Raw genomic sequence first — 26,023 nt, 5'->3', positions numbered from 1 at the left:
CCTGTAGCGGCAGCGTGCCTCAGCTCAGACGAGAGGCATTGCTTAGTGGCAGCAACGTTCTGGACTCTCCCCCAGGGCTGAGAACCTCTGTGGGGACTGGAGCGCCTCGGAGCTGCCTAGGGCTCCACGCCAGGGGCCCAGGAGTGTCCTGTCAGCCGAAGTGTGGTCGCGTGGCTCTGGCCCAAGTGCACAGACATTGAGTGTTCATCCAGGGATTGTGTCAACTCTAAGGTCCTTTCCCTTGCTTCTCCCACCCTCCAGGAAGTAACAATAACCAACATGTATTGAGTGTGTAGTGCAGACCAGGCATGAGGTTAAGTGCTCTACATGTATTAGCTCGTTTAATCCTCAAACCACCCTGTGAGATGGGTACTATTATTATTTCACTTTACAGATGAGGAAATAAGAGTCCCAGAGAGGTTACGTGACTTGCCCAAAGTCACACAGCCAGAAGGAGGCAGAGTTGGGATCTGAACTCAGGCCTCCGACTGAGTTTGAACTGAGGCATCTTAACTGCCGTGTTGGCTGCCTGGGTGGGCAGAGGCTCGGTCTCCTTTGAGCTGCATTGTCCCCCTGCAGTTTCTGTCCTGTCCTGTGTCACTCTCAGGCAGTGTTATTGTTTAAGTGCCTGCTTTTTCCACCAACACATCTTCTGGGCCAAGGATTGCACCCTGTTCATTTCCCCATGCCCGTCTGGCTCACGTAGCTCACGTAGCAGGTATTTACTCTAAGTAGATAGTAAATAGTCGTGGTGGACAGACGGAAGGTGGTGTCCTGATTTGCAGGCCTTTTGTGCAGGGGGTTGAGGGGGGTGGGCACAAGTGAGACCTGCTCTTAGCTCTTCAGGAGCTCGGAGTCCAGTATGAGGAGCAGACCCAGGACGGTCAGTGCCAGCCAAGTGGGAGGAAAGCTGTGGGGTGCGGCGTGGGGGCAGGCCCAGGCCTGGTGGGAACCCAGGGGAGGCGCGAGGGGTTCCAGACACGGGGAGGAGGGACAGGACAGGGGAGGTTTTCGGAGGTCAGGATCCCTGAGCTGGGCGGGGCAGGTGAGTCAGCTGTGATGCTGAAGGGGGAGGGGAGGCCAGGAGGATGCCCTGAGCAGAGAGAGCACCGAGGGCCTGCCCCGAGCAGAGCCAGCCCCATGCTGTGTGGGATGGGGGTGGGCGGCTCCCCGGGAGGAGTCTCTGAGCTGCCGTCTCCATTAGGCCCACTTGGCCTCTGCCGGCAGCCCCTGACCTTGCCGAGCCCGTCCTGCGGAGCCGGTGCCGCGGTCTGTCTCTGGGCTTGATGCTTGCCCACCAACTGCTTATTCAGCTCCTTGATCCCAGCAGAGGCAGCAGCGAGGCCTGTTCAATAATAATGGAGCTCACCCGGGCCTGTGTCAACACCGCATCCTCCACGTTCATTATCTGGATCGCCACCTTCAACGTCTAATCCAGTTGTCTGGAGTTCATTTTAACTGATCGCTGGAGGGGAAGTTGGCTGTGGGAAGACTGTTGCATCTTAATTAAAAAAAAATGAATTAGCGACAGGCCACCAGGAGGCCTTCCCCTTGGGGGGTGCACTCTGCCAAGTCGGCCTGGCCGGGGCACCGGGGCGAGGCTGCTCCCCAGCACAGCGTGTGCCGGGATCTCCGTCACCCCGGCTGAGGGGTGGGGGGCGGTAGCGACAGGGAGGGGTGCTGGAGAAGGGGCTGGGCTGCGAGCGTGCTTTATGTGATTGGATCCTCGCGTCGCCGCAGGGGTCAGCTGGGCCCGTTGTGCAGGTGGGGATGCCAACTGGAAAGCAGCCCCTTGACCTGTGGTCTGTGACCTCTGCTCCCCAGCCACGCTGGCCCCTCTGTTGGCCTCTGAACATGCCGGGCTTCTTCCCACCACTAGGCCTTTGCCTCTGCTGTCCCCCTGCCTGGGGCAGGGCCACTGTGCCCACAGCTTGTCCCTCGGGCAGCTGCTTCTCATCCCCCGGTCTCGGCTCAGCTGCCGCGGCCCCAGTGGGCCTGCCCTGGCGGCTCCATCAGAGTCACCTCCACCCCCAGTCAGGGTCTTGACACGTCAGTGGCTTTATTGTCATCAGAGCGTTGGTCACTGTCTGAAATTGCCTCCAGGACTGTTGCTGTCCCTCTGCACCCACCCGGCCATAAACAGATGAAAACGGGACCTGGTCTGTTCTGTTCGCCAGTGCATCCCAGGGCCGGGCGCTGCACCAGCTTCTCAGCCTGTGCTGGTGGGAGCGTGCAGGGACCCCCTCCTCTGTTGGGTGGGTTGAGAGGGGGGCTGACTGCTGCCTTACATGTTTGAAAATCTGGGCGGGAGGAGGTTTGGGGCGCTGGTTTCAGATGGAGAAGTGCCTTGGAGGAAGCAGGCCAGGAGGCTACACCAGAAAAGAGGTGGGAAGGGATTTGCGGAAAGGGCTGGTCAGAGGGTCTTGAGGCTGGGAGGAGTGGGTCCTACTCGATAGCAGCCACCACCGCTGGGCAGAGGGACTCAGCAGGTGGGACAGATGTGGGTAGGACAGCTGTGTCACACGAGGGCCCAGGTCCCACCTCTGACTTGCCCCTGCGCCGGCCTTGAGGCGTTTCCAAGGCAACCCTCTTTCTTCCCAGAACCTCCTGGATGTGATTGCAGAAGTACAGGCCTGGGGCCAAGGCTCCCCCAGCCCTGCCTGGAAAGTGCCGGAACACAGGGCAAGATACGTCCGGTTTGGGCCGTGGGCCTGGCTCCCACTCCACAGGGCTGTTGTGCGGGTTAATCGGGGCAGCTGTTTCTCATTGGGCCCCGGCGCCCCACCCTGGAGAAGCCTGTCTGGCCCCTCATCCATGTGCACTGGGTCACAGCACCGGCACTGGGCCCTTCTCCTCCACAGCACTTGCCACGATTATCAGATTTGCCAGATCGAGGCCCTGTAGGGCAGGACCGTGCCTGGTGGGCTCCCACCACATTCCTGGTGCCAAGACCAGGCTGATGTGTAGTGGGTGCTCAGTGAAAGGTTGTGGAGAGAGAAGAAGTTTCCATCAGGGAAGTGGGCTCTGTCTGTGGTGGATCTAAGTGTGCAAGGAGCACGTGGCCAGGGTGGGCAGAAGAGCTGACCAGCTCCAGAGCTCGGTGCTGAGCACGGGTGCTTCCCCAGGTGCGTGTTGTCAATAGTCCCGCCTTGTAGGGGTTCCAGCATCGTCTGCCCCGACTGCTCCGTCCCCTGCCACCACCCCGGTGCCTGGGTGCTGGCTTCTGATACCAGAACTCATGCTTTTTGTCATTAAGCACGCCAGAGAAGAAACTTCTCTGGTTTCCTGGACACCAACAGACCCCAGATTTCCCCCTGCCCGTCCCAAGCACACCCGCCCTCCCCAGCCTTAATTTTCACGTTTAGTGCCCAAACTTAGTTTGCATGTGTTAGCTGTTGTAAATCTATCATAACAGTGTGACGTGGCATGAATAATGCATCACTGGGCTGTATTATTTTTCTGTCTCCTATCTTATTTATGACACGAAACAGGTGGGAATTTGCAAAAGCGAAATCCAGGCGCAGGGATTCTTGGGTAATGGTATGCAAATTAGTGTGAGCGTGGGAAGATGTACCAAATCCTTGGGCGTCCGGGGAGCCTCCAAGGCCCAGAGCCCTGGTGTTCAGGTCACCCAAGCTTGCGGATCAGGAGTCATGACACTCCATGGAGTCAGCTCAGTTCAGCAGTTTTCTCTGAATTTTTTTCAGTGTGTGTGTGATTTTTATTGTTGTCATCCTGTTTTTCTTTCTTTAATTAGAAGTTGGCAGGTGAAACTCGAGAACTCGACTTTCTAAAGGTTGTGGAGACTTCCCAGGAGGAAAGTAACAAGTTCCAAAGGAGAGCAAGTGTTTTCTAGTAGCCTGAAGAATTGAGGTTAGATGTTCAGAAGGTCTTCCTTTCAGGAAGCTTATGAAGGATAGAATGTGGGGGGTGGATTTGGGGATCCCGTGGGGCTCCTTTCCCGGGGGGGGCACCGATGGGTCAGAAGTGGTCCAGGGCCATGGCTGCTGCCTCTGCTCTGGGGTCTGGGGGTTGTGGGGACATATCTCAAGGGACGTCCTGTGGGACTTGGGTGGCTAAGGGGCTGGGCTCCAGGCTTCCTGTCTCCTCACCAAGAAGAGCTCAGGGCTTTCTTGTCTCTGATGTTTGGTTTCCCCCCGTCCTGGAAGATTTAGGTTGATGAAAGGATTTCATGGTTAAAGAAAAAATTGTTTGAAGCTGTTGGCTCAGGGAACAGGTTCTGTGAAACCATGGAGGAGAAAAGGGAGACGGTAGAGGGAAGGCAGATGGGAGGGGACGTTGGAGAGAGAACAGACTGGGACTGGAGATGGGGCAGGGGCAGACGATGGCGCTGGGGGTGAGGTGTTGGGGAGTGGGCAGTCCTCTGTCTTCTGAGCCTCTGTCCCCCAGCATCTCTGGCTGTCAGTCTGTCCTCCCCTCCACCATGGTTACTCTCCCCTCTGAGCCCTGCTGCAGGATTAGGGATGGGGACACCATAGGAGCAGTTGTCCAATCCCCTGGGGTTTGGCAAAAACACAGAGAGCCACGGACGGACCCACGGAATGTCAGGCCTTGGGCTGGGCCTTAATACAGTGGAGGCTGGGAGGGGTCACACCAGGAGGGGTTTAGGCCAGTGCTTAGGGTGCACGCGGTAGTTATGTCTTGGCCTTCGCAAGCCTGGCCGCTGGGCTGGGGGAGGGTCTGCCTGATGGGAACCTTGAGACGCATTGCCGGCTGCCCCTGCTGTGGTCTGAGCAGACTCAGCTGATGGTCAGTGTGGGCTCGGGAGCCAGGTTGGTTGGTGTCAACCCCCAGCTCCACCACCTATTGCCTCAGTTTACCGACCTATAAAATGGGGATAATTACAGAACCTACCTCAGGACTAAGCGGCGTGATGTACGTAAAACTCCCAGGGCTCTCTACCTGGTGAGGAGTCAGCAGGGTGGGCAGGTGTCAGCCGCTGTTTTATGGTGACTACAGGACCTGCTCAGGATCACAGGGACCAGCCCCCCAGTAGGTGGTGGAGCCCAGATCTCAGGGTGCTTGTGACTCCAGTGCCTGTGCTCACGAGCACATGTGCATGTGAGTGCACATGGGTGCGTGCACACGAGAGAGAGGGAAATAGGTCAAGTATATTAATGTCATATAGGTCCTTGTCTGTGATCTGAGAGTGCTGACGGCACCCTGTTGGGACCTGAGGGCCTGGGTCAAGACTGGAATCAATCCCCCTCTCCGTTATCCCCTGGCCCCATCCCCAGCTCCCACCCGCTCTGGACAGTCACCCTGATCTCTCACATGGCTGCCACAGCTCCCCAGCGCCTTGGGTGTGGCTCTGCGCCTGGTCCGAGAGGTGGCCCTCCGCAGAGCCTTTCACTCGTGCCCTGAGCGGGATGGCAGGGAAGACGCCTTGGCCAAGCCTGCTCACCTCTGCTGCTGAGCCCAAGGGGAATCTGGAGTCCAGGCCGTCACGAGGCAGGAGGCCCCCCTCTGGTGAAGCAGGTGCCACAGGTGCTGAGCAGATTCCGTGTGAAGGGGTGGGGGCCGTGGAGGGCTGGGTGGGTGCCTGGAATTGCACCACGCAGGTCGCTCGGGCAGGGCTGGCAGGTGTAACACCATCTGCCCCTTGGAGCTGGAAAGCAATGCTGAGCCACCACGGGGGTTCTTTCCAGAACAAAGCTTCCTCACACCTGACCCTGCTTCAGCCTGACCACCCAGGCCGCCTCTTCCCTGGCTCTTCCAGCCCCCAGCTCAGGGGTCGCACTGGCTGGGGCTCCAGTCCCTGTGCAGGGCCCTGGGCTCCAGCAGCAGCCCCCACCCCCATGGACCTGCCGCTCTGGTGTGGGTGTGGTGAGGGGGTCACGGGGCTGACAGAGACCCCCCCCCATGAGTTAACGCTTATCGAGACTCACCTAGAGGCTGGTCCAAGCTCTTTGTGAGTAGCGACCCGTATAACCTTCACAACAGTTTTATGCCAGTGGTCACCTCATTACCCCCCCCTTTTAAAGTTGAGGAAACCGAGGCAGTAAGTGGTGGAACTGGGACCCAGACCCTGATGGTCTGGTCCTGAGCCCATGGCCTCAATACCTCTCGAAAGCAGGAGGCAGGTGACAAGATGACCTCAGGCCACAGTGATGTCACACCGAAGGTGAACCAGGCAGCCGAGCTCGGCCCCACTACTTCCAGGACAGGCCACTCTCCTTCTGAGTCTCGGTTTCCTCATCTGACCAGAGGCTCCGCTGTCCCACCAAATCTCGGGGCCGGCGGGGGCTCCCAGAGTTGAGCTGAGCTGTGGTGAGCGCAGCCCAGATGCACACAGGTGCCGAGCTACACGTCCCCGGCTCTCCTGCTTGGTCTTGACTGGGGTCCCTGTGGTGCTGGAAAGGGACAGGCACCAGGCAGACCCCAGTGCAGCCCGGCACCTGCTAGTCCAGAGCAAGGCTGGAGCAGACCCACAGCCAGGGTGCTCGGTGGCCCCAGGTGGCCGGCAGTCCGGCTCCCTCCTCAGGTGTCTGCACTGCATGTGCTGGCTTGTATAATTGAAGAAAACAGAAGGAAATTAAACAGGACTAATGAGGAGAATATCTATAGCCCACACTTTGAGATGTTTTTCAGCCAGATGCACAGGTGGATGTCAGTTTGGTTTAGTTTTTTTTGGTTGGTTGGTTGGTTTTCTTTTCCACTGTAGTTTATTACGGGATATTGAAGTTTTGTTTTTAAAGACAAAACGTTGGTGTGGCCACAGCAGGACAACCATCTCTGCAGTGGCGGTTTCTGTGGGCCTTGCTCTGGGTGTGGTGGGTGGCAAGGAGGGTCTGTGCCCACCTCCTTATATGCCTAGTGATAAAAAAGGTTCAGTGCAGGAATTATTAACTTGGCGGTGGGGGGCAAGAGTGGTTTACAGACTCCTTTGAGATGTTGGCGAAAACTATTGATCATCTTTCTAGAAAAATGCACCAAACACCAAATTGTGCACAATCAATTCCAAAATGGGTTGTTGAAGACAAGTTTGGGACCGGCTATCACTCTTAGGGCAGAGACGTCGTCCTTCCCTCTGTCCCTTCTAGGTTCCCAGGGTGGCCCTGAGCCAGGAGAGCCCAGCACCCAATGAAGTCTCTTGCTAGACAAGAATGGCCTCGCCCCCACTTTACAGATGAGTCAGCTGAGACCCAGAGGTGTTAACTGACTTGCTGGTAAGAGGTAGAGGTGGATGCCACATCTTAAGCCTCCCCACTGGCACACCATCCCCTTGGCCTTGACCAGGTCCGATTCTGAAGGCAGAGTGTTAAGCTCTGGACGGGGCCCCACAAAGGTGTCTGTCCATGGCTGAGAGGTCACGTGTAGGCTTTGGAGTCCCATAGGGTGACCAACTGTCCCGTTTCGTCCAGACAAGGAGTTGGTGGGTCACTCTAAGCTGGAATCCTGGCTTTCCCCCCATTTTCCAAGCACAGTGACTTTGTGAACGGCACTCAGCCTCTCAATTTGTTTTCTCAGCTGTAAAATGTTGGTAAGAATAAGATAGAAAAGGGAAGGGAGTTGTGTCCCAATTGTCTTTAAAAGACTGCCTCTGCCTGCCCAGTGCGGCGGCTGGGAGCATGACCTCTGGGTCTCAATCCTCAGCCTGTCCCCTGGCTGGCAGAGTGACCCCACGCCGCTTTCTCCAAGCGTCGGCATCCTGCCTGTTAGGTGAGGATGGAAGGGTGGTGTCCTCATCCCAGGTTGCAGGGATACTAAGCGGAGCCAGAGCTGGCGAGGTGCTGGTGAGCGCTCCGTGGATGGTCTCTGGGCCCATGACCAGGCCTCCCAGGCCAGCTCGTTGTGGTGACCGAGCAGCGAGTAGGAGGCAAGAGCCCCTTCACGCCCACACCCTGCTGGGGAGCTTGGCATGAAGGTGTAGGGGTCAAGCCTGGAGCTTGGAGTCCACAGGTCAGGCCCACACCCCAACTCTGCCCCTGTCTGGCGGGTCACCTGGGCTCATCGTGTCCCCTTCTGAGCTCTTTCCCTCTTCTTTCGTGAAGGCCTCTGGGAAGATGAAATACCAGACGTGGCATGGCCTGGCACACAGTAGGTGCCCAGCGAGCCTGGCACACAGTAGGTGCCCAGCGAGCAGTAGCCTCCTGCCGTTTCCTTGGCAGCCCCTGGCCCCCGAAGGCCCCAGCATCCCTTCCCGGCTCCGTGGCGTTATCGCAGCTCTAATGACTTTGAGTGCTGAGCTGCTCACGCCAGGAATTTATGGAAACCAGGCCCAGAAGCATCACCTGGAGGCACATAAATATTGTAGGACTGAGGCTGGGCTGTGTCAGCACTACGTGGGGTGGGATTACTCACCTGAGACCCTCTGAGCAAATGTCTGCCGCAGGGCTGCCATGAGGCTGCTGGGAGAGGGCGAAGGGGCCGGGGCTCCGTGGGCGGCTGCAGGACGCTGGCTTGTCCCTGCTCCCCTGACCCGCTCCTGACCACAGCCGCATGCGTGGGGCGCTCACGGTGTGCTGGCCCCGTCCCATGAACCGCCCAGCACCCCGTAAGGCAGGTTCTCCTTGTATCTCCATTGGCAGATGAGAGAGGAGACCCAGTGACCCTGCCAGAGATGAGCTGGGAGCCAGGAGTCAGGCCCGGGCCCTCCCCTCCAGCGACCAACCTTTTTTTTTTTTTTTTTTTTTTTTTTTTTTGCGGTATGAGGGCCTCTCACTGTTGTGGCCTCTCCCGTTGCGGAGCACAGGCTCCGGACGCGCAGGCTCAGCGGCCATGGCTCACGGGCCCAGCCGCTTCGCGTCATGTGGGATCTTCCCGGACCGCGGCACGAACCCGCGTCCCCTGCATCGGCAGGCGGACTCTCAACCACTGCGCCACCAGGGAAGCCCCAACCTTTTTTTTGAAAAATAACTTTACTCCCCTGACTCCCAACTTTTTAATTTAAAATATTTCAAACTACAGGAGGTTGAAAGAATAGTACAATGAATGCACAAATTGTCTTCACCTAGTAAACCAACTGTTAACATTTTACCATAGTTTTCTTCCCATATTATACATATACACACACACCTTTTGGGGCTAACTCACTTAAAAGCTAGTTTGCAGACGTCATTGCCCTTCATACATAAATACTTCAGCTGGGCCCCCTTATATAACCTCAGTAGCATTATCGTGCCCATCAATCTACTGACCATAGGCCCGTTTTCCCAGTTGTCTTCAAAATATAGCTACTGCCCATTGCCACCTCTGGCATCCAGCTGGGAACACATGTTGCATTTGGTTGTCATGTTTCTTTTGTCTCCTTTTAATCTAGAATAATTCCTCTCCTTTTTTTTTTTTTTTTGGTCTCCATGATAGTGACTTTTTTGAGAGATCCAAGCCAGTGTCTTTTCATAGGTCCCACCAGCTGGAATTGCCCCATTGTTTCCTCCTGATGAGATTGGAGTATTTGGCCAGATTCGGTGTAGGAAGCCATGCCTTCCTATCGAATCCCTGGGGAGGCGGGAAATGCAGGCTGGTCCCATCCTTCATCACTTGGTTAAGGTGGGGGTCTGCCAGGTCTCCCCATCGTAAAGGTACTAGTTTCCCTTTGTAATTACTGTGGGGGATTCTTGGAAAATGGGAGAATATCCTGTTCCTCAGTGAATTTTCACTACAAACTTTATTTAAAGAGGAGTTTCCTCCCCTCCCACTTAACCCTCCTCCGTTATTACTACTTCAAATTCAAAGAGTATTTTTAAAATCCAGTGTGCTATCATCCAGGACCATTGTTATTACTTTTGATGCTCACATTGTCTCCGATTTGCACACCAGGGGCCCCTTTGTGCTGGGTCCTGGGTCCTGTGGACACTTCCTCTTCATTCTTTGAGCACTTCCTTGCTTGTCTGCCTCTAGAGAAGCTCTAGGCTCATCTGGTACTTCCCCTGCTCTATCAGCCATTTCTCCAGGGTTCCCTTTCGTGGGGAATGGTGTTTAGAAATCAGGAAGTGGTGTGCTCCCTGCTGCTGGGGTGTCATTGCTTCCAGACGCTTTCAGTGGACAGAGCCAGGAGAAAAATCTCAAGTTCATACTGCTACCTCTAATTCAAGTCCAAGGTCATAGAGCTCTACCCTCACTTCTCACTCTACACTTGACTCTTGCTGTTTACCCTGGTTCCCAATAAGAACATCAGTGTACTTCAGTCACGCTGTGTAGTGTCAGAATCACTGTGCCTGTTCCATTACCACCACCAAGCTTACTAAGTAAAGTTCAGGATTTTTTCTGTGGATCTTTTTGTCCTTAAACGAGGACCAAGGTTGTCTGACTGACTCTGTCAGTCAGAGTGCTGAGTTCCCAACCTACTTGAATGGATTCTTTTCTATGTGGGTGTGACCATGTTCCAATAAAACTAGATTCACCAAAACCGGCAGCAGGCTGGTGTAGCCTGGGGGCCATTGTGTGCACACCTCTTGTCCAGACTGTCATCCTAACAGAGCAGCTCCTGGTGCAGGGTAAGCAGCCGGCAAATAGCCGTGCCTGGACCATAGGAGCCGAGTGGGCAGGAATATCAGGCCTTCTGGGGCCCAGAGGAGGGGCATGACTGGGCCAGTTGTGCAGGGGGGCAGGGGGCCTTCTTCAGGGACAGGGGGTAGAGGCCTCTTAGATGGTAAGGTGGTCCCCCCACTCCTGGGCCCCCCAGGCTGGCCAGGTTTTAGAGGAGGGGTCCAGAGGTGAGAATGGGGAGCCATGGCCTGGAATTGGGGTGCCAGGTGGGCAGTGTTTCACCTGATCCTGGTTGGGAGGAGAGGAGAGCTTGAACTGATAGCCTCCCCGGCTCTGGGCAAGCAAACACCCCATGTGTGGAAAACAAAATGAGATGCGTGCTTGTCAGCTCTGAACCCAGTGTCAGCCAGGGCTGGGCCTCACTGCCGCCTGCTCCCACCCAGGGGTGCTGTGCTCAGCTCCCTCCGCCCTCCTGGAGGACCCACAATGCCAGGGTGCCACCTACCCCTGCCCTGCGTGCCCAGGAGGCCCAGCCCCAGTGGCCCAGACCCGGCTTCCTCCAGCAGGCTCCTGGTGCAGGGAGGGGTCCTGGCAGCCCAGGAATAACTGAGGAGTGAGGGGCGGAGGCTGGAGCTGCCCGTGTTCACACCTATCACTGCCCTCACCCCCACTCGCCTTACCATTGGACTTGGTAGCTTTGCACAGGCCTTGGGCAAAGCCCTTTGGGCCTGGAGACAGACATGTTATGCCTCTGGAGAAATGAGCCTGGATGTCCACTGCTGACTTTTTTTTTTTGCGGTACGTGGGCCTCTCCCGTTGTGGAGCACAGGCTCCGGACGTGCAGGCTCAGCGGCCATGGCTCACGGGCCCAGCTGCTCCATGGCACGTGGGATCTTCCCGGACCGGGGCACGAACCCGTGTCCCCTGCATCGGCAGGCGGACTCTCGACCACTGCGCCACCAGGGAAGCCCTGACTTCTCTTTTAATGAGATTCTGACGGCAGCACGCCGGGCTGACTGGCTGCAGATTCAGGTGCAGCTCTCCGTGGGCCCAGGTCTCTCGGTTGTAGTGCGGTTTGGCTTTTTCGGAGGCAGGAAATGCTTCTGACCTTCCTTCGGGAGCCGGGCAGGAGTCTGCTGCACATGCATGAGCCTGCACACGTCTTCCTGTTGGTATCTATGTGTTTGTGCTTTCATGTGCAATTACGTGCGTGCCAGTTTTTGGAAAAGTCCGCAGATGAAGCACGTTGGGTGCCCCTTCCATCCCGCTGCCCCATCCGTTCGGCCATCTGCTCGTTGACGGCGGGCGTTGCGGGACTGCGGATCCGGCCTCAGGGTCTCATCTGTGATGGGGGTTGGTGGTTCCTCGGCTGGACTCTCCCAGCAAGGCCCCCCTCGGGGGGGTGTCCTGTTGTGACCATGGGCTCGGCCTGGGTCTGAGCCTTTAGGAAAGCTGAATGCAGGCTGGTGCAGGAAGATAACCACCCCTCACCCCCGACAGCGGTTTCTTTCCTTGAAGGAGAGCTTCTCTCCGGAAACAAGCTGCCGGACAGCACTGCCGGGGCAGTGGGCAGTCGACTGCGGAGCAAAAGGCCAGAGACTTGGACGTTCTCCCCCTTGCCCTGCGCTGCACGGACTGAGCCCGGCTTTGTGGAGGCTGTGAGGGGGCCAGGCCTCTCCCCACATCCCAGGCCTGCCTGGCTGAGCCTCCAGCGCCCGGGCCTTCACCGGGGCACGGGAGGGGAGCCAAGGAAGGAGCAACAGAGACACTCCCCCCAGGAGGCCCTAGTCTGAGCCCCCAGTCTGAGGGAGGAAATCGCTCCCTGCCCTCTGAGAGTGCCCGGCCTGATAGGCGACCCCCTCCTCACCACTGGAGCGCCCGCTTTGAAGGAGATGAGGCACTCCTGCCCCAGAGGGAGCTGCAGCTTCTGCTCGAGGGGCCCCCCATCAGGGGTGAGCTGCGCGCTGGGACCCTGCCTCCCAAGAGCAGCCCGGGGCCCTTCCTCTGGGACCCTGCATTTTCCGGCCCCCCCAGCCCATCCGTCAGGCCACCCCACCTGGACCGCAGAGCTCAGCCTTCAAGGACTGGCTCAGAAAAAGCCATTTCATCAGCCGTCTCACAGCCTTGCCCCGAGACGGGGCCCCGTGTTCTCTTTTTTTTAAAAATTTATTTATTTTTGGCTGCGTTGGGTCTTCGTTGCTGTGCGTGGACTTTCCCCAGTTGCGGCGGGCAGGGTCTACTCTTCCTTGCGGTGTGCAGGCTTCTCACTGCGGTGGCTTCTCTTGTTGCGGAGCACGGGCTCTAGGCGCACGGGCTTCAGTAGTTGCAGCATATGGGCTCAGTAGTTGTGGTGCGTGGACTCTAGAGCGCAGGCTCAGTAGTTGTGGCGCATGGGCTTAGTGGCTCCGTGGCATGTGGGATCTTCCTAGACCAAGGCTCGAACCCTTGTCCCCTGCATTGGCAGGCGGGTTCTTAACCACTGCACCACCAGGGAAGCCTGGGCCCCGTGTTCTGATTGGGAGTGAGCACTGAGTTCATTGGCTTGGCTCCCCATGGAGAGCCCCCTGCCCCAGCTTCTTTATCTCGGTGGGAAACCTCCAGTGATTTGAACCGGGATGAAGTTGGGGTTGAGCCGGGGCTGGTGTGACAGCGGCAAAAGAAACCTAGTCCTTTTATTGCCACTTGTCACTGGCTAAGCCCACGCGAGGCCCAGAATTCCAGCCCGCTGCCACACAGTCCTCGAACTGAACTTCTTTCAAAGGTAAACCTGAACTTGTCACTTACCAGGCTCAGCCCCCTCCCGCACTTGAATACAATCTAAACTCTTCACCGTGCACTTCAGGGCTGCCGGATGTGATCTGGCCCCTGACCCCCTCTCCCACCTCTGTCTTGCCACCGTGCTCCCCAACACTGACCACCTTTCTGTTTCTCAAACATGGCAAGTTCATTCCTGCCCCAGGGCTCTTGCACTTGCTGTACCCTTTGCCTGACATGCTCCCCCCTCCCCCATCCCACATCCCAGATCTGATTCCTTCACATTTTTATTGTCTCTGACAAATACTACCTCCTAGAGAGACTTTCTCTGGTCACCCAATCTTATTGGCACCCAGTATTTTTCCCAGTATTTTTCCCGTTGGGAGTAATCTTTATTTGTTTTAACTGTGTGGGCCCCTTGTTTATCTTGTTCATCACTATATTCCCAGCACCTAGACCCACGCCAGGAATATCGTAGGGGCTCAAGAACATCTGTTGGATGAATGAGGCCGTATTAGGAACTGGGTTTGTGCTAAGCTCTCCCTCACCCAGGAGTCCCTATAACTCTCATGACAACCTCCATCTACAAATGGGGAGACTGAGGCCCAGACCTGGGAAGTTATTGAGGAAATGAGGTTTAACCGCAGGCCTGATTCCACATTGATGTTCTGGCCAACACCTCCTGCTGTCCTGGGCTTCCACCCAAGATCTGCTCTTTATAGAAAAAAAAAAAAAAAAAAAAAAAGGAATATCAGACAATTGGAAAGGAGGAAAATCAGCAGGTACGGCCCTGGAATAATCCTCAGTGCGCAGGTTTCACCTCTCCTGCCCCTTCCCCTCCCCTAGTGTTGAATGTGGCCTTTTGCTTTTGTTTTTTTTGCAATTACTGCTGTAACATTCACCACACAGTCTCTGTAAACATGACGTTGAATAGATGTAGGACAGTCCACCGGGTGGATGCACCAGAGTTACCTGACTGTCCCCAGTGCTTGGGCCTCTATCTAGCCTGGTGCACTGGGGTTGTCGATGTTTAAGTAACAACTCAATGTCGTGGCTGGAATTCAAGCATCCATCCGTTCGCTCTTTGACCAGATTTCACTGTGCTCTGGGCCCTGTGCTGAACAGGGAGGGTGTTGACGGGCCTGAGGCTCAGGGTCCGTCCTTGGAGTTCATGGACTGGTGTGGGAGGCAGCCGAGCAGGGCCAGAGTGGAGTAGATGTTGTCAGGCTGGAATGTGGCAGGCAGAGGAAGTGGCCGGTGCAAGGGTGGCTGGAGTGGGCTTCACAGTTGAGGATGGTGAAAAGTTTTTCCCAGGAGGGCAGTGGGTGGTGCACACTGCAGACAGGCCATCTCGAGGGCAGAGGCGTGGCCGCATAGCGCATCCTGAGCGCCCTCCAGGCCCGGGCTCTGCTTGGCCTGGAGCACAGGGAGGCTGCCAGGAGAGGTGGGAGTTGGGGCAGAGCTGGGGCCTGGAAAGCCCAGCTAAGGAGCTTAGACTTTCTCCGGCAGTAGATGGGAAGCCTGATGTCTATCTCCTCTCTTTGTAAGAGTTTTTTTTTTTTCTTAAATTAATTAATTAATTTATTTTTGGCTGTGTTGGGTCTCTGTTGCTGCACACGGGCTTTCTCTAGTTGCGGTGAGCGGAGGCCACTCTTCGTTGCTGTGTGCGGGCTTCTCATCGTGGTGGCTTCTCTTGTTGTGGAGCATGGGCTCTAGGCGCGCGGGCGTTAGTAGTTGTGGCTCATGGGCTCTAGAGCGCAGGCTCAGTAGTTGTGGCACACGGGCTTAGTTGCTATGCACCACGTGGGATCTTCCCGGACCAGGGCTCAAACCCGTGTCTCCCTGCATTGGCAGGCGGATTCTTAACCACTGTGTCACCAGGGAAGCCCTTTTTTATTAAAGATCAAAATTTTATTTAAAACTGTAAAAAAAAAATCAAATAGCACGTAATGGTTTATCTGGAAAGGCCCTTCCTACTCCGCATCTCCAGTCCTGCTTCCTGGAAGAAAATACTTTCCCCTGTTCTGTTTTTAATCCACCGGCACTTTTCCTGTGACTCAGTTGTGTGCTCCACTGTTTCTGGGTTTATCAGTTTTTGGACATAATGTCTTGCCTCCCTGCAGTGAAGATGAGGGTTTGGCTCACACCACCCACCTGCCTTCCCCGAGAGTTCTGTTCTGTTGGTGCCTTCAGACCTTTAGATAACATACGTAAGCTGTCACTTCCTCTTCCGTAGACTTGCAGCTCTGTCTTTCCCTTGCATCAGCGTCATGGTAGAGTCTGGTGTGCGCTTGTCTTCCCTTGCTCCACGTTCGGTGCTGTCACGCGGGTAGCTTGAGATGGGCCATGTTAGAAGTATTTACACCACGGGAATCAGCAGACATAACACACCAGGATTCCCCCCGCCCGTTGTTAAAATGTTTACCGACACAGCACTGCCGGGTTTCTGAGGTTTCTTCCCTCTGACTTGGGTTCAGGCAGAGGCCGGGTTAGCTTGGCTCCCAGAGGCTTGGCTGGCCGGCCCCGCCCAGCACTGACAGCCCTCCCTCTGTGCCGCAGCAAAGCTTCGAGGCACACCAGGACACGGCCGTGAGTGTGACACACATGGTCAAGGCGGGCAGCGGCGTCTGGATGGCCTTCTCCTCCGGCTCCTCCATCCGCCTCTTTCACACGGAGACGCTGGAGCATCTGCAGGAGATCAACATCGCCACCAGGACCACCTTCCTGCTGCCAGGTGAGGCTGCTGCTGGGCCGTCATGCCCTGCTGTCCTGGGGCTGTGAAGGGAGGGAGGGAGCAGACATCTGGGAAGCAGTTTCCACGGCCAGCCCAGCCCATCTCATTAACCCTTGAGGCAGCCTTTCGTCAGCCTTGAAAACTGGGCCTCCCAGAGGGGAAGCAGTGGGCTCAGGATTTGAACCCAGGCCTGTCCTTCCAAAGCCCTTCTGGCCGTCACCACAGCACAGCAGACGGGGGCTCATGGGAAGTCAGGCTCTGAGCTCAGGGGACTCCCCCAAGTCAGGAGGCCGCTAAAAAGCCACGCTGGGCAGGAAGCCAGGCTCATCTATACCTCCCGCTCCTCAGGTTGACCAAAACCCCAATTCTGCCTCAAATCACCTTCAGAATAAGGCAAAGGGAAAGAGAGAAGGTCAACTAAGGGTCTCTTTCCTTAGAGGTTTCTATTTTTATATTTTATTATTATTATTTTTTGCGGTACACGGGCCTGTCACCGCTGTGGCCTCTCCCGCTGCGGAGCACAGGCTCCGGACGCGCAGGCTCAGTGGCCACGGCTCACGGGCCCAGCCGCTCCGTGGCACGTGGGATCTTCCTGGACCGGGGCACATATCCGTGTCCCCTGCATTGGCAGGTGGACTCTCAACCATTACGCCACTAGGGAAGCCCTCCTTAGAGGTTTTTAAAGAAAGGCAATTGTCCCCCTTAGTTTGCCTTCAGGTTTGGGGCAAGGGGAGGGTGAAGACCTTGGACATCGTCCCCTTGGGGCCCGTGCTTCCTCCTACAGAGCTGTTTGTGAGACCCACAGAGAGGATTAAGATCTGAGCTCACCTAGCACCCCCGCTGCCACCCAGCATCTGCTGAGGCCTCCGTGGAATCGGCTCCAGGCATCTCCCCTACTGTCTGCTGCCCCAGTTGCTGCCCAGATCCCTGTGGGCTGTGCTGGGAGCCAGGGCAGACGTGTGCTCAGGGTCCATCCCTACCCCCAGTGGGCTTTAGAGCAGCCCTCAGGGCTAGCAGGCCTTGGCCTGTCTTGCCCTGACCCGGGGCTGGTCTGGGAGGGTGTGGGGAATGTCCTGTTCAAGCTCAGCTGACTGGGCTGGGTGCAGCAGCTGGGGGCACCGAAGGGCCCCAGGGCCGGGGAAACAGAGAGGCGTGGCAGGCTGAACCTGGAGCTGATTGTGAGAGGGGCTCGGCAGATGGACCATGGCAGAGGCTGGAAGCGGCCAAGAGGGGTGGGGTGGGGGATGGTTACTAACAACAAGGTCAACAACAACAGCAATAGTACCAGTAGCTGCCAGCCTGCCAGGAGCCCTACGGTGAGCTAGGTCCCAAGGGCTTTACGTACAGGATCTCACTGTCCCCATTTTACAGATGCAGAAACTGAGGTTTGTTCATCAGGGTAAAGTGGCCAGAGGCAGGACAGGGAGTCACATGAGGTCGGACTCAGTTCAGAGTCCCACTGGGCGTAACAGGGGAAGAGGTGTTTTCAGCGGTGGCCAGAGTCCTGGCTTGGCCACTGTCGGGTCTTGGCAGGTCCCTTTGCTTCCTGGAGCCTCTGGTCCCTCTGTGGGATGGAAAGTGGCTCCTGGCTCAGGATAAATGGCGTCAGCCATGAGAAAACGCCTTGCCTGGGTCGGGGGCATCCATGAGGAGAATAAACGGCTTCCTAACCTGCTCCTGGGGTCTGGGGTAGGGGCTTGGGGGACCTATGTTATGGGTCCTTCCTCGCTCCCTCCCTCCCTCCCTCCCTCCCTTCCTTTTTTTTAGCTTTAGTTTCATTGTCTTTCATAGTATTTATATATGAGGTAAATCTATTTTAACTACAGTAAAAGTTTCTCAGTATCACAGAAATATTTCCGCATTTATGCCGATAGCTAAGTTATTTCAAGCTAGTGGAACAGTGGAAGAAATAGATAATCTTATGGGCCGTTTGCATCTTCTCAGTCTATCTGTGGGGATGGTGGAGAGTAGAGAAGGAATCAAGTTGATCACGCAGTCAGAGGCAGGCTTTGTGGACAGAGCCACTGCAGGTGGAAACCCAGCAGGCTCCCGCTGCACAGCTCCGACCCCCTGTGGGTTTAAGATGCATTTTCACGGCCACTGTCTTGACTTGTTCTTTGCAGTTACCCTTCAAGAAGAAAGTACACTGGCTTTCATGAGCAGGTAAACGGAGGCCCAGGAGGTTAAATACCTGGCCTCAGGTCACTCCACTGAGGGGCCAGAGCCAGGACCCGAATCACAGCTCTCTCACTGGGCGGCCTCCCCCTTCCCGGGCCTCCGTTTTCCCATCTGTACAGCGAGGGCCGGAGATCTGAGTCGGAGCTCGTAGGGCAGACCAGAGCCCGGAGTTAGACAGGCCCTGCTGGGATCCTGGCTCTGCCGCCTTCCAGCTCTGTGACCGGGAGCAAATGGGGAGCCTCTCCCACCTTTCGTCCCTGCCTCTCAGGGCAGGTGTGGGCCTTACCTGAGGTGGTGAGGACAGCGGCCCACGGTCCCCGGCTCCAGTGCGTGATGGTGTCGTCCACCATCGTTATCTTCATGGCAGTCCCTGCCCCTCATTGCACTGGTCCCCTTCGGCCGTGCATCACCCCCCAACCCGCCAGTCAGGGCCCCTCCCACCACATCGGCACAGACAGAAGCCACCTGTCCGCTTGCCTGACCTCCCGGAGCTGGGCCCTGGACACGTCAGAGTGGAGGCTGAGCTTCCTGTGTTCAGGGCTTCCCGAAGGTCCCGAGGAGTTACTGTCCTGGGCCTCCTTCCCCCAGGCCTGACCTTTCCTAACACTGGGGAGGCCGGGCCCCTGCTGGCCGGGACACCGTGAGCCCGAGGAGCCAGCTCTGGGTGGAGGGGGGCATCAAATCTACCCTACACTGTGCCCTGGCAGAAGGACAGAGCAGGATTCTTAAATTCTTTATTAGAGATATTTTTAAAAGGCTTTTAGGTATTTTTTCTTCCCCCATCCCACCAAATGAAATAATTGTGTAATTACTAATAAATTTGTTCCTCCTCTAAGTGCGGATATGTTTTAAGGGCATGTTAAAAATTCATCACGCTTCCTTTCCCCGACCCCTTTCCTCCACTCGCGTCCCCAACTGGAATTAATGCATTTTTGAACCTAAACTCCCTCCTCCTCTTAACTAGACAGGTCATTAATAAAATGTTCTCTGAGAGCCTGAGCTTTTTAAAGTTGTATATCTCCAGATAGATGGCTTGGGTGAGTTGAACACTGCTGCATTAAGTCTCTGTGATAAAATATTTATCCACCATTAGACTTTCTTTTTTCCTTTCGTTCTGTTTGTGAAGGGCCTTGTTCTTTTCCTCGAGGCAGAGTGGGAAGAGGAAGGGCCTCGGAATGAGGTCTGCAGATGAAGTCATTTCTCCATTCCGCCATCTCTTTTGGTTTCTCGCTGCCTTCCTTTCGTTTGCCAGGTTTCTGCAGTCCAGTGGGGGCCGAGGGGAGGCAGGGGCATCAGGAAATGGTCTCCTGCTGGTCCTGAGGCCCCAGGGGCCCTGGAAAAGGAGGGGAGGCATGTGAGATGGAACATTTGCCACTGCTCCCTCTCTTGGCTTTTATTATTTTTGTGGGTTTCTGGCTCTGATGGAGCTGATCCCAAGAGACTAGGTCCTTTTAATAATCACAAATATTGTCCTAATAGCCTCCATTTTTTGCTTATATATTATGGGCCAAGAGCTGTGCTCAACTGTGTGTATATATTATACTGTGTGTATAGACATATATATTTATATACATACTCCCTGTGTATATATACATATATAATATTGCTAATAATCATAAAATCGAGCAAGGGACATTTGTAATACTCATTGAACAATGAGAGACAGTGGCTTGTTGCTTCACGCAGCTGGTAAGTGACAGCAACACCTGTGTCCTTACTCACTTCTCCGCTTTCATTCATTCATTCTCTCATTCACTCATTTACTCACAGGTCCTTTTAAAAAATATTTATTGAGGTACAGTTGATTTACAATATAAGTTTCCGGTGTACAACGTAGTGATTCACAATTTTTAAAGGTTTTACCCCATTTATAGTTGCTACGACATATTGGCTGTATTCCGTGTGTTGTACGATATATCCCTGTAGCACATTTATTTTATACCTGGTAGTTAGTACCTTCTAATCCCCTTCCTCTGTCCTGCCCCACCCCCGGTCCCTCCCCCTACTAGTTTGTTCTCTAGATCTGAACTCACAGGTCCTTTTCGAGTGTCTACCGTGAACCAGGGTATTCGGCCAGGAGCTGGGGAATCAACTTTGAGACACAGATAAGCTGCTGCCCTCAGGAAGCTTACATTTGGGAAGGCAAACAGTAACTGAGCAAAGGGAGAAATAGAGGAATTACAGACCTTGAGCAGAGCCAAGAAGAGAAGATAGGTGGTGACGTGAGAGGCTCGCAGACCGAGCCCCCTGCACTTTCTGATTTCACGAGGGCTGGAATCACCCATGGCTGGACTGTCCTCTGAGGCTGTCCTAGTGGTTGGGAGCCTACACTCTCTGAATTGATGAGGATGTGGGGAAGAGTCCCAGCTCCCCCAAACCCAGATACTGTTTGTGAAATGGCCCCTGACAGACTGGCTTTTTCCCACTGTGGCTTCCATTTCCACATTGAATCAACACTATGAATAAGAATCGCTGAGTTTGCATCACGTCGCCAGACTCCTATATCCCACTGCCTGCTGACAGCTCCACTTGGGTATCTAATGTGCATCTCAAACGACATCCAGTATTGAACTTGGACTCCTACTCCAAGCCTGCTCCTCCTTGGTCTCGGTCCCCAGCACTGCCATGCACCCAGCTGCTTGAGACAAAAAACTCTGAGCTGTCCTTGATTCCTCTCCCCTCCCCCTCCCCGTCAGTCTGTCAGCAGGTCTGTCTCTAAACTGTTGGTTTCTCACCATCTCCCTGCCACCACCGTGTCTCAGATGCCACCATCCCTGCCTTGCTGGTCTCCTTGCTCCCCCCATCACCCCTGTCCTCCGTCTCATTGCAGCTAACATGCTCCTCTAAAATCCGGGTGCGTCACTCCCCTGCTTAGACCTGCCAGTGGCACCGCATCACGCTCGGAATGAACAGTCAAAGCCCTAGCCCTGGCCCATCCACTCTTCTGACCCTCCCCCCGTTGTCTCGCAGAGCCCTCATCCCCAAGCTGCGCTGGCTCAGTCCTCCACAGACCGCGAGCTCATCTCGTCACAGGGCCTTTGCACGTGCCGCCTCCAGGGCTTTTGCTTGTGTCTTGGCGTGGCTGCCGCCTCCTTGTCATTGGATGCAGCCTCCCCATCCCCCCAGGAAGCAGAGTGAGGCACAAAACCCCGGCATCCTCCCACCCGCTCTCTGCCTCACTGCCCCGTTTCACTCCTCTGCCTAGGAGCTATATTCCTTGTTTCTGTTTTCTTTTCCGCTTTCCCCTCCCAGGGCTGCATTAGTACAGTAGCTACCATTAAAATTAAAATTAAAAGAAATTACAAACTCAGCCCCTCAGTCCCACTCCCCACATTTCAAGTGTCAGTAGCCATATGTGGCTAATGGTTACCGAATTGGACAGTGTGGTAGAGAACCTTTCCATTATTGTAGAAAGTTCTAGAATGTTTGCTCCTTAGGAGCAGAACTTTGTGTGCGTGGTTCCCCCTGTGCCTCCAGCACCAAGTGCAGCGTCCTGCGCAAAGTAGGTCCTGGGGATGTGCTGGGGTGCTGAGTGAATGGATGGGTGATGGTATAGACCAGTGTGTTAGGAAATGCTCTGTGAACCCCAAGATAGTAACCTTCCTTCTGGGGTGACCATGGAGCCACACCATTCTGCTCTGAGACTCTGCTCTGCAGAGGAAGCCCATACACCTACAGGTATGGAACTCAAGTAATTTGCTCGAGTAGAGAGGCAGTGAAAGCATCAGGCTGTAAGAAGCGGCAGGCCTGAGCTCTGCTCCTCCCCACTCCCCACCCCGCACTCATCAGCTGGGTGACCTCTTTGGACCTTAATATCCTTGTCTGGAAAATGGGCACAGCATCTGGGTCTTGCATACCTCTCAGCTGTCGCAAGGCTTATGTGAGGCTAGGGCAGGTATACGAAGTGCTTTGGAAACTGCAAAGCAGTATTTCTCAAAGTGTGGTCCCAGGCCCAGCAGCATCGGTATCCTGGGAACTTGCTGGAAATGCAGTTTTGGGGCTCACCTCTGGGGTTGGCCCCTCAGTTATCAGCCCTCCTGGTGGTGCTGATGCATGCCCAGCTTGAGAACCCCCTGTTCTAAGCATCACTTCACGTCATGGCATGACTTTGAATTTGAGGAGAGAATAATCCTGTCCTTGGGCAGAAGAATTCAGGCCAGAAGTGAGACGGCCCTTTGGAGGGGCAGGAGTGGGCTCCCAGCCCCTCCCTCATGCCCATTCCCGTTGACCGGAATTGTTAGCAACGGAACAGCAGCGAGGATGGCAGACGGCCCCTACCTGTGAGTGCCATGTACCAGCCACTGGATTATGTAATTTACAATCATTGGCTCATTTACTCCTCAGGACAAGGCTTTGAAATATCATCATTGTCGCCTTTTGCAAGCGAGGGAACCATGCCACAGACAGGTTTTGTTTCTGGCCCTGGGACATGGAGCCAGGAAGTAGCAGAGCTGGGGTTTGAACCCAGCGCCTGGCCCCGCAGCTGTGCTTGCACTCACCACGCTGTGCAGCCCGTACTGTGCTTCCTCCCTGTGAAGAGCAGGGGGACCCGCCTTCCCTGCTATTGCTATTCTCACTAAAAGGAACAGACAGCCCCGGGGATAGCCGGATAAGAACTGATCTGGACTGACATCAGAAACATGCTAGCGCCTGGCGCTGAGTGCCCGTTTCACTGCTGGGACCAGGGGCTGCAGGGTACACTGCCCTCACCAAAGGAAGGGCCCATGTGGGCAAGATGTTAAGCCCGGGCTGGAAACCAAGGGGCTGCAACAGACTGCCAACTCGCCTGGACCCCTCCCCATGCATCCCGTCTGCGCCATCTGCTTCACCCTCAAACCCCCACTTTCCCAGGCCTCCCTTCACTCCCCAGCTGGCCAGCTGTGTCCCTGGCATGGGCGGCCCTTAGTGCACACCTTGTGCCAAGATAAGCCAGCCATGCTCACGTGGGCCAGTACCGTGGCCTTCCCTCATAGCATCCTCAAGGAAGCCCCACTTTACAGAGGAGGAAACTGAGGCTGCGTCGGGGGAGCCCTCAGCTGGGGGACCCAGGGGCCAGACCCCAGCCGGGTTAGCCTCCTAAGCCCCAGATCTTAATCACAACCCTGTCTAGCTTCTTGATTATCTCAGGAGAGGAGCCCAGACTGTGCCATCTTCTCACCTGCCGTGGCCCCCATCCACTGCCCGCCCCCCCCACAAGAGGATGTACCGCTCATGCTGGCTTCTCCCTCTGCAGGCCAGAAGCACCTGTGTGTCACCAGCCTCCTCATCTGCCAGGGTCTGCTCTGGGTGGGCACTGACCAGGGTGTCATTGTCCTGCTGCCTGTGCCTCGGCTGGAAGGCATCCCGAAGATCACAGGTGAGGCTCTGGGAGCCAGTGCTGCAGGGCCCGGGGAGTCAGCCACCTGCGGCCAGGGAAGGATGGATCTTGTGCCCAGATGTTTGCTCTCTCTTCTGATGTGGGGGTGGGGGTCCATTCTCTAACGTCCTCTGTCATCGCAGGTGGCACTGTGGCCAGTGGAATTAAATCACCTTGGCCTTGCAGTCTCCTTCTGAGTCTTCTCTCTGAGTCTCCATTACCTAACCTAGCAATGGGCACAGTAGGCATATTGGCCAGATGGTCTGGGGATTGGCTGAGACACCTGACTCATGGTAGAGGATCTGCTGGGCCCCTTCTGCCCCCTCCCCACAGCAGCTTCAAAGAGTCCAGGCTCCAGTGGTAGAAATAACTGAGGGCTCCTGGGTCTGGGGATCCATGTGCAGCTGTGTTTGCATGGATTAGAGGGAGGGCTGCCCTGACTGTGGCACTGGGGTCCAGGATCAGGGAAGACCTCAGAGCTCTGGGCCCCTCTCTGCCTCTGTCCTGAGGGTGATGACGAAGTGGCCTCTTTCAGCTGCTGCCGGAGGGCAGGGCTGAGTGCAGTGGGAGGGAGAAGTCCTGAGGGACCAGCCCCAGGTGGAGCTCAACCTCTCTGCCAAAGAAGACTCTCTTCCTAAATTGTAAGATTTCCCATTTTCATGATTTATCACATAGGTCAATCTATTCATCCCAGGCTTGGTCCTGGGGTTGCAGGGATGCCTTGGGCAGAGACCCTGCCCCCAAATGCTGAGAGTCTGGTAGGGGCAGCTTGTAGTCAGGGTAGCAGGTGCTGTGATGGCAGGTGTCCTGGAATCTGCAGGGCGTAGAGACAGGAGTGATCATTTCTTCATGGCTGAAGGCAAGAAGGGTGCCCTGTGGAGGAGCTGAGCTGGGCTTCAAGGCTGAGCTAGAGTTAGGCGGATGGGAAAGGCTCTCTGGGCAGAGGCAATGGCTTGGGCAACAGCACAGAGATGTGAGGATGGCTCAGGCAGGGAGCTGCAGGTGCTTTCACACCGAGGTTCCCATGTGGTTTGTAAAGTCGTTCGTGTTCCCCTGCTCCAGTTCTCCAAAGAAAGTAACCTGGAGCATTGAGGGCCCTCCCCCAGACCCATGGCCTTCTGGGAAGATAACAACGTAGATTGCAGTAACCAAAAAAAAAAAACCAAAAACAAACCCCAGAAATTCTCCAAGAGACCTGTTGGGTCTTTAAAACTCTGGGCCTTTGGGCCCCTTCTCTCTGCCCTCTTCCTGCAGGGAAAGGCATGGTCTCGCTCAACGGTCACTGTGGGCCTGTGGCCTTTTTGGCTGTGGCCTCCAGCATCTTGGCCCCCGATATCCTGCGGAGTGACCAGGAGGAGGCCGAGGGGCCGCAAGCCGAGGAGGACAAGCCAGACGGTCAGGCTCATGAGCCAGCACCCGTGCCTGCGAGCCACGTGGGCCGAGAGCTGACCCGCAAGAAGGGCATCCTTCTGCAGTACCGCCTGCGTTCTACCGCCCACCTCCCGGGCCTGCTGCTCTCCGTGCGGGAGCCGGAGCCCATGGACGGCTCAGCCCTGGAGCACAGTGAGGAGGACGGCTCCATCTACGAGATGGCTGATGACCCCGACGTTTGGGTGCGCAGCCGGCCCTGTGCCCGGGACGCCCACCGCAAGGAGATCTGCTCAGTGGCCATCATCTCCGGAGGGCAGGGCTACCGCAACTTCGGCGGCGCCCCAGGCGGCAGTGGGAAACCAGCCCTGTGTGGGGAGACGGACAGCGCCCTCCTCATCTGGCAGGTGCCCTTGACGCTATAGCCCCCACCCAGGCCGCGCAGCTGCAGGCTCTCGGCCTGCTGTGGACCCTCCCAGCGGTCCAGGGTCCCCAGGGAGCACTGGGTGGCAGTGCCTTCCAGGGACCTGCATGACGCCATGCGGACGGGCCTGGAACTCTGGTAACTACCTGAGCAGGGCAGAGGAAAACCTCTTCCTTTTTAAGAAAAAAAAAAAAAAAAATTCAGAGTGTTTAGGGGAGTGGTTTGGGTTTGGGGAGAGGGAGGACACCTCTGGAGAAGATGGCCTTCTTTTTAAAAGCAAAAAACACAAAACCTCACAATTGCCTGGCAAGCCCAGTGCCTCTTGTCCAGGCCCGAGTGGGGCTCAGGGGCGGCCACGCACCCTTCCTGGAAGGGTGCGTGTGTGTGAGTGTATGAGAGTGTGTGGGCTGGTGTGTGAATATATATAAATACGTATATATGGTGTATATTATATGTGTATAAAGTCTGTACATATTGGAGCTCTGGGAGATGCTGGAATAAAAGGCAAGAATAACGTCAGTCCTTGGATTGAGGGTTGTTTTTTTGTTTTGTTTTGTTGTTTTGAGATGTGATGGGCGAAGAGACAGAGCAGCTGTCACTGGATAGGGGTTGTTCTGGAACCAGCAGGAAGGATCCAGGCCAGGCACCGCGAGAACAAGCCCTAGAACTGTGCTGTCCGGTGCAGTCGCCGTTGGTCACATGTAGCTGTTTAATTTTTTAATTAATTAAAATGGAATAAAATCACAGATTCAATTGT

The 26,023-nt window shown here is 55.6% G+C and overlaps 1 protein-coding gene across 8 annotated transcripts in view; it reads left to right on the top strand.

Moving 5' to 3' along the window:
- Positions 1 to 25,785, top strand: part of ARHGEF10L (Rho guanine nucleotide exchange factor 10 like) — a 167,712-nt gene extending 141,927 nt beyond the window's left edge. For 7 of the 8 annotated variants that reach the window (XM_049706266.1, XM_049706273.1, XM_049706284.1 and 4 more), the window contains 3 exons: positions 15,766 to 15,940; positions 23,352 to 23,474; positions 24,729 to 25,785. In XM_049706266.1, coding sequence (XP_049562223.1) covers positions 15,766 to 15,940; positions 23,352 to 23,474; positions 24,729 to 25,267 — 837 coding nt within the window. In that variant the 3' untranslated portion in view covers positions 25,268 to 25,785. The remainder of the gene's footprint in view (positions 1 to 15,765; positions 15,941 to 23,351; positions 23,475 to 24,728) is intronic. The other variant, XR_007475694.1, reaches the window with a different exon arrangement.
- The last annotated feature ends 238 nt before the right edge of the window (positions 25,786 to 26,023 follow it).

Source organism: Orcinus orca, chromosome 1 (assembly GCF_937001465.1).
Source record: "Orcinus orca chromosome 1, mOrcOrc1.1, whole genome shotgun sequence".
NCBI classification, from domain to species: domain Eukaryota; kingdom Metazoa; phylum Chordata; class Mammalia; order Artiodactyla; family Delphinidae; genus Orcinus; species Orcinus orca.
This window is presented reverse-complemented; position numbering and strand designations above follow the sequence as displayed.